Genomic DNA, 8,370 nt, shown 5'->3' with positions numbered 1-8,370 from the left:
TTGTTCATTGTAGAAGATATTGCTACAGATGTAGGCTTATTTAGCTACAGATCTGTGTTTTTAATTAACTCCTCTCTATTAAAAGCAGGAGAGCAGCTTTGTAGGCGAATTTCTGTATTCGATTCCTATTGAATTTTGCAGTTTGTTGTAAAATTATCGTGCACGTTTTTATGTCGTTTTATAATAAAACAATCCAGCAACGAGTTTCTTAAGTTTTCCATTTAAAGCTGAGTGTGCGTGATGCCATCTGTTTATAAAAAGTTTTTAATAATAAAATATCATATTTTTGTTTCTTTGCAGACACACTAAGGTGACATATATCAACACTTGGCAAATTATTGACTATTATTCAGTTGGGACGCCTTTTACATTTCGCGTTTCGGGCATTGGCCCCTCTTCAGCCAACTAGACATAAAAAATAAGACATGAGATAATTGTACAAAAATACGCGAGTAAACAACCCGTAGATAAAATGTTTTTTTAAAAAATTTTTAAAAACATACCATAAAGCACAAACCACTATTGTACAGATGTCGTACAGGATGGACAATTTCATATTCCATATACTACTTGGAGAACAAACAAGTTCGAGGATAACCATTTTTTGCTACTGGCTTCCAAATATGGTATTCTTATACTTTATGCAAAAAATCAAAATAAGTAAATCAAAAATTACAACATATTTTAACAATATTTGCTTTACCTGTAGCCAGTATTCGTATATTGCACCTAAACTCATACAATAACTGTTGACACTCTTTTTCCGAACAAGTTCCACTGAGTCATCTTAGCGATATTATTTGGACTTTCAATTCACATAGAACCTATTTAAAGCTATGACATTAGATTGTACAAACTACTAATTAATATTTGTAATACTTACAGTTTATATACACATCACAATTCGCACATCAACTGGAGAACAAACAGGGTCGTAGATGACAACTTGACTACTGGGCTTTTAAATATGGCTTTCTTATAATTTACACAAAATTCAAATAGATAGATTGAAAATTACAACATATCTTAACAATATTTGTTTTTACCTGTTGTTAATATTCGCATATTACACCGAAATTTATTCAATAGCAGTTGTCACCCTTTCTTTCCGAACAAAATTTCACAAAGTCATCTTAGCAATATTATCCAAACTGCCAATTTACATAGAACATACTTAAAGCAATTACATTAATTGTACAAACTAGTAATTATTATTTGTATTACTTACAATTCATAAAGACATACGATTTAAGTTGTAGCTTTTGGTTAAACCGCTCCTGTGTGCAATTCCCGTAACTACGCTATTTGGCAAACTAATTTACATATTTACTTGAGCTGATTTTTTGAACCGATTTCTGTATATAATAGAAGTTGGTATATAAACATGAATTATTATATTAAACTTAACATGACTTATTACTTTACCTATAATTATCTATTCATAAACGTTAAACTTAGATGATTTTCTTCGTAATTACGACCAATCAGCTTCAACTTAGTTACAATATTTTCATCCAGTTTTCGTTAATTTTGATGCTTAAATTTTTATTTATACAATTATTATTTTTGTTTTTCATAATCTCGACACTCTCTTTGAATTTTCTGTTGTATGTTTTCTTCTCTTTGTGTAGAATCTGTGTATTAGCTTTATCTATATTGCAGTTGTTTAGTACACAATGATCATGGAATACAGAGTTTAATCGGTGGTACTTTAAATCAGACATATGTTCTTTTACTCTCAGTTTAAGTTTTCGTTTTGTTTCTCCTATATAAAAGCTGGTGTTTTTACAGGTACATGGTATTTTATATACTATATTTTTCGTCTCTTCTTTATCTATTTTTTGTTTTTTAATACACTGTTTTGCCTTTAATCTAGAGAATAGATTTTCATACTTGGGAGCAAGTTTCATATTATTTTTCTTCATTTCAGTATCTATCTGTTCATACATATTTTTTATATATGGGAAACCTACATATTTAGGTTTTGTTTTTCCATCGATTATCTTGGTTTTTTTATCGTTTATTCCGGTAGTGTTATCTATTATTTTTTGNTTATGTTTTATTTTTTATGTCTAGTTGGCTGAAGAGGGGCCAATGCCCGAAACGCGTAATGTAAAAGGCGTCCCAACTGAATAAATAGTCAATAAGTTGCCAAGTGTTGATATATGTCACCTTAGTGTGTCTGCAAAGAAACAGCTTAATAACAACAACACGGTTTCATCAGAATCAAACGAAATTGTTAATATAGAAACGGCAGTTATCGACCAGAAGAAAAGGAAAACATGTGTACAGTTCAATATCAAGAAAAGATACAAGGTGAGATAGACAAACTTCTAATAGATTTAAATTACCTAAAAGTACACCTTAAGGAGCATAGACAATTAAAAACACTGTCTCTCCCACAGTCTATAATAGAAAATATCCCAACACGTGATAGAAATTACATAAATCAAAAAATATTAACATCTGCTATAAAATTTAAATATATAAAAATTAGAAGACTAAAACGTGATCTACAAAAATACAACAAAAGGAAAAAGAACGTTAATTTCGAAGATAAAGGAGATAAAACAAAAAACCCACAAGGAAACAATGTCGATAAATATAAACTGAACAAACATAAAAAACTGGTAAAAAAATTTAACTACCCTTCTATAGAAGAGATATCGGAATGGAAAAGATCTTTAGTGTTGAATAAAACACAAATTGATATACCTAATGATATCCTAGAGACAATGCAAAAAGGTTTGGACTTTAATGGACCAAACGATTGGGAAGTAATAGACATAGTGCCAAATTTAGATCGTATATGCAATGAGCTAACAGAGGTGGATTGTAGAATTCTAAAAATTAACTTAAGTAATATAATTAAAAGTTATACTAAGAAAGAAAAAGGAAAAATGAAGATCAAGGATAAAAATTATTATAAATATAAAAATGATATAGAAAAATTGTATACCTTTCTAAAGGAGAATAAGTTAAATATTATAAGAGCAGATAAATCGAAACAAGTTATTGTTGTGACTCTAGATTGGATAATGTTAAAAAAACTTGAAATAGTAAAAAGTAATAAATTTAGAGAACTACCGATTAACCCTAAAGATGTAATATATGACGAATTAAAAAATAGAATTACAAAGTTACAAAAACTTAAAAAAATTACCAAAAATGAAAAGGATTTTATTCTGTATGAGGATAACGACAGAACACCAAGATTAAATATACAGCTTAAAACCCATAAGAAAGATGAAAATGTGAGACCAATAGTGGACTTTAAATTCGCTGTATTATATAACTTAGAAAAATTCTTGAAACAAAAGCTCAAAGTTTACAAAAACTCGAAATATTCTATCAAAAACACAGATGACTTTCTTGACGATCTTAAAAGTGTTAAAATAGAAAATACATATAAAATAGCCAGTCTAGATGTGATAGATATGTACCCATCAATAAAATGGGAACTGATAGAGAATCAACTTAAGAAAATAGATGTAGAACCTGATATTATAGAACTGTTAGAATTTACATATAAGAGTAATTATTTTGAATTAGAAGGAAAATATTATACATGAGAGAATGGTATTAGCATGAGGTCAGTCATTGGACCAAAACTCGCAGAAATTATAATGACCGAAATAGACGAAAGAATTAGAAATATACACGGTATAAAATATTATAAAAGATATGTCGATGATGTTTTAATTATATACAACAATACAGAAATTAATATTAAGGAAATAGAAGAAATAATAAATAACATAGACACAAAAATACAATTTACAATAGAAGAAGAAAATGATGTTCATAACAGTATACGATACCTTGATATTGTAATTACAAGGAAAGAAAACAAGCTAGAAGTTGAACATTATAAAAAACCGTGTTCAATTGAAACTACAATAAGATACAACTCTAATATACCGATGTATATTAAAAAGAATGTTTTTCATATGGAGTATAAGAAAATAAAAAATAGAACCAGCAACGAAATCACTAAAAATAAACATATAAATACTTTAAAGAAAAAATTCAATATAAATGATATCCAATGAGATTAATTAATAAATGGCAAAAAATAATAGATGACACTACCAGAATAAATGATACAAAAACCAAGATAATCGATGGAAAAACAAAACCTAAATATGTAGGTTTCCCATATATAAAAAATATGTATGAGCAGATAGATACGGAAATGAAGAAAAATAATATGAAACTTGCTCCCAAGTATGAAANGAATTAAAAAATAGAATTACAAAATTACAAAAACTTAAAAAAATTACCAAAAATGAAAAAGATTTTATTCTGTATGAGGATAACGACAGAACACCAAGATTAAACATACAACTTAAAACACATAAGAAAGATGAAAATGTAAGACCAATAGTAGACTTTAAATTTGCTGTATTATATAACTTAGAAAAATTCTTGAAACTAAAGCTCAAATTTTACAATAACTCGAAATATTCTATCAAAAACACAGATAACTTTCTTGATGATCTTAAAAGTGTTAAAATAGAAAACACATATAAAATAGCCAGTCTAGATGTGATAGATATGTATCCATCAATAAAATGGGAACTGATAGAGAATCAACTTAAGAAAATAGATGTAGAACCTGATATTATAGAACTGTTAGAATTTACATATAAGAGTAATTATTTTGAATTAGAAGGAAAATATTATACATGAGAGAATGGTATTAGCATGAGGTCAGTCATTGGACCAAAACTCGCAGAAATTATAATGACCGAAATAGACGAAAGAATTAGAAATATACACGGTATGAAATATTATAAAAGATATGTCGATGATGTTTTAATTATATACAACAATACAGAAATTAATATCAAGGAAATAAAAGAAATAATAAATAACATAGACACAAAAATACAATTTACAATAGAAGAAGAAAATGATGTTCATAACAATATACGTTACCTTGATGTTGTAATTACTAGGAAAGATAACAAGCTAGAAGTTGAACCTTATAAAAAACCGTGTTCAATTGAAACTACAATAAGATACAATTCTAATATACCTATGTATATTAAAAAGAATGTTTTTCATATGGAGTATAAGAAAATAAAAAATAGAACCAGCAACGAAATCATTAAAAATAAACATATAAATACTTTAAAGAAAAAATTCAATATAAATGGATATCCAATGAGATTAATTAATAAATGGCAAAAAATAATAGATAACACTACCGGAATAAACGATACAAAAACCAAGATAATCGATGGAAAAACAAAACCTAAATATGTAGGTTTCCCATATATAAAAAATATGTATGAGCAGATAGATACTGAAATGAAGAAAAATAATATGAAACTTGCTCCCAAGTATGAAAATCTATTCTCTAGATTAAAGGCAAAACAGTGTATTAAAAAACAAAAAATAGATAAAGAAGAGACGAAAAATATAGTATATAAAATACCATGTACCTGTAAAAACACCAGCTTTTATATAGGAGAAACAAAACGAAAACTTAAACTGAGAGTAAAAGAACATATGTCTGATTTAAAGTACCACCGATTAAACTCTGTATTCCATGATCATTGTGTACTAAACGACTGCAATATAGATAAAGTTAATACACAGATTCTACACAAAGAGAAGAAAACATACAACAGAAAATTCAAAGAGAGCGTCGAGATTATCAAAAACAAAAATAATAACTGTATAAATAAAAATTTAAGCATCAAAATTAGTGAGAACTGGATGAAAATATTGTAACTACGTTGAAGCTGATTGGTCGTTATTACGAAGAAAATCATCTAAGTTTAACGTTTATAAATATATAAATATAGGTAAAGTAATAAGTTAAGTTAAGATTAATATAATAATTCATGTTTATATACCACCTTCTATTATATACAGAAATTGGTTCAAAAATCAGCGCAATTAAATATGTAAATTAGTTTTCCAAATAGCGTAGTTACAGAAATTGTACACAGGAGCGGTTTAACCAAAAGCTACAACTAAAAATGTATGTCTTTATGAATTGTAAGTGATACAAATAATAATTACTAGTTTGTACAATTTAATGTAATGGCTTTAAATATGTTTTATGTAAATTGGCAGTTTGGATAATATAGCTAAGATGACTTTGTGAAATTTTGTTCGGAAAGAAAGGGTGACAACTGCTATTGAATAAATTTCGGTGTAATATGCGAATATTAACCACAGGTAAAAACAAATATTGTTAAGATATGTTGTAATTTTCAATCTATCTATTTGAATTTTGTGTAAATTATAAGAAAGCCATATTTAAAAGCCCAGTAGTCAAGTTGTCATCTACGACCCTGTTTGTTCTCCAGTTGATGTGCGAATTGTGATGTGTATATAAACTGTAAGTATTACAAATATTAATTAGTAGTTTGTACAATCTAATGTCATAGCCTTAAATAGGTTCTATGTGAATTGAAAGTCCAAATAATATCGCTAAGATGACTCAGTGGAACTTGTTCGGAAAAAGAGTGTCAACAGTTATTGTATGAGTTTAGGTGCAATATACGAATACTGGCTACAGGTAAAGCAAATATTGTTAAAATATGTTGTAATTTTTGATTTACTTATTTTGATTTTTTGCATAAAGTATAAGAATACCATATTTGGAAGCCAGTAGCAAAAAATGGTTATCCTCGAACTTGTTTGTTCTCCAAGTAGTATATGGAATATGAAATTGTCCATCCTGTACGACATCTGTACAATAGTGGTTTGTGCTTTATGGTATGTTTTTAAAAATTTTTTAAAAAACATTTTATCTACGGGTTGTTTACTCGCGTATTTTTGTACAATTATCTCATGTCTTATTTTTTATGTCTAGTTGGCTGAAGAGGGGCCAATGCCCGAAACGCGAAATGTAAAAGGCGTCCCAACTGAATAAATAGTCAATAATTTGCCAAGTGTTGATATATGTCACCTTAGTGTGTCTGCAAAGAAACAACTTAATAACAACAACACGGTTTCATCAGAATCAAAAAAAAATATCATATTTTTAATTATTATAAAAATTAAATTTTTAGATTAAAGGAATGGGTTTATAAAAAAGAAAAATTGTAAATCTTAATAACAAGTATAATCTTAATTCCGACGCTACTGGAGATACACACGACTCCCATTATGTCTTTTAATCACTAAAATTTAATAGCATCGATTCTCTTAATAAAGAAACGTCCCTGAAAAATTTCTGAAATTTTCGACAAAGGCTAAGCTTCAAACAGGGTAAACAAAGTCGAGCCTTCCCACACACACTAACATCCATACATACAGAAAAAAACCCCGAATTTTTCGCATTTTCCAATGTTTTATGGTTCAGAGTCAAAAATGTGAAAACCTTAGGATAGGGCCATTTTCTGTCGGATCGCCATACTTTCTCTATGTTATATATAACAGCCAGGAAAGTAAAATGATATTATTATAAACTTTTATATTGAGGTTTCGGCCGACGTTTTCAACGCGAAATCGTATACGTCGGACGTTTAGTCCGACGTACACGATTCCTGTGAGTCTAGAAGTTTGACAATGGCGTTTAGAACGTCAGTGGAATCATGCTCGACGTTCAAAACGCCATTGTTAAACTTCTAGACTCACGCTGAACGTCCGACGTACCCGTTTTAGCGTTGTAAACGTCGGCCGCAACCTCTCTATTAATTCTATCGTTTACCACCATTGCTCTTTTGATGGACTTCAAAAATAAATTTTGTCTCGCTAATTCTGTTGCCTGCTCTATGTCAAGCCATATTCCTCGCTACGTAGTCGTATCCTTTGTACACAAATAAAGTAAAAAATAAAACTATGTACATAAGTATTAAATGTTATACTTATTTACAGTTTTTTTGCTATAAATATAGTGTCGGTAACTGATGTTTAATACAGATTATTTGTTAAATTTACAATTTAACTGGTTATATTTAGCTAATTTCTTCAATAATTCAGAGAATCAAATATGCACATTTAACTTACAAATTTTAAATATTTTACATATTATATCATTTACCTTTAAATCTTCGTATTGATCTGGGAAGTGAACTTGTTTACAATCTTCAGTTTTTACTTTAAAATTCAATCTTTTTAAAACAACTTTACATTATGATTTTATGCCATGTTTAATGTCATATGTCTCCTCTTTCATTTTTTTTTCTTGAAGTCTGAATTGGTGTAAACAAAGTTTTGTATACAGTTGACCCCCTATAACACTGTTGATTATTCCGTTTTATATGAATTCCATGTTGTATGAGTCACTTAATTTTACAAATACGTAAGCCGTTCACAGCCCAGTACACGTATTTGTAAAATCTAAGTGTCTCGTACAACATGGAATTCATATAAAACGGAATAATCAACAGTGTTATAGGGGGG

The 8,370-nt window shown here is 28.5% G+C and overlaps 2 protein-coding genes across 2 annotated transcripts in view; both read left to right on the top strand.

Moving 5' to 3' along the window:
• The window catches only part of LOC111637857 (zinc finger protein 729-like), a 117,848-nt gene that overhangs the window by 5,789 nt on the left and 103,689 nt on the right, over positions 1-8,370 (top strand). The window lies entirely within an intron of this gene.
• Positions 4,558-8,370, top strand: part of LOC111637859 (zinc finger protein 883-like) — a 14,517-nt gene continuing 10,704 nt past the window's right edge. The window contains exon 1 of the mRNA XM_023383443.1: positions 4,558-4,654. Within this exon, the coding sequence (XP_023239211.1) occupies positions 4,558-4,654 (97 nt within the window). The remainder of the gene's footprint in view (positions 4,655-8,370) is intronic.

This window comes from Centruroides sculpturatus, unplaced genomic scaffold (genome assembly GCF_000671375.1).
Source record: "Centruroides sculpturatus isolate CEXI.00-Female unplaced genomic scaffold, Cexi_2.0 scaffold1050, whole genome shotgun sequence".
In the NCBI taxonomy this organism is placed as follows: domain Eukaryota; kingdom Metazoa; phylum Arthropoda; class Arachnida; order Scorpiones; family Buthidae; genus Centruroides; species Centruroides sculpturatus.
The sequence above is the reverse complement of the archived record's forward strand: the minus strand, read 5'-3'. Positions and strand labels throughout refer to the sequence as shown.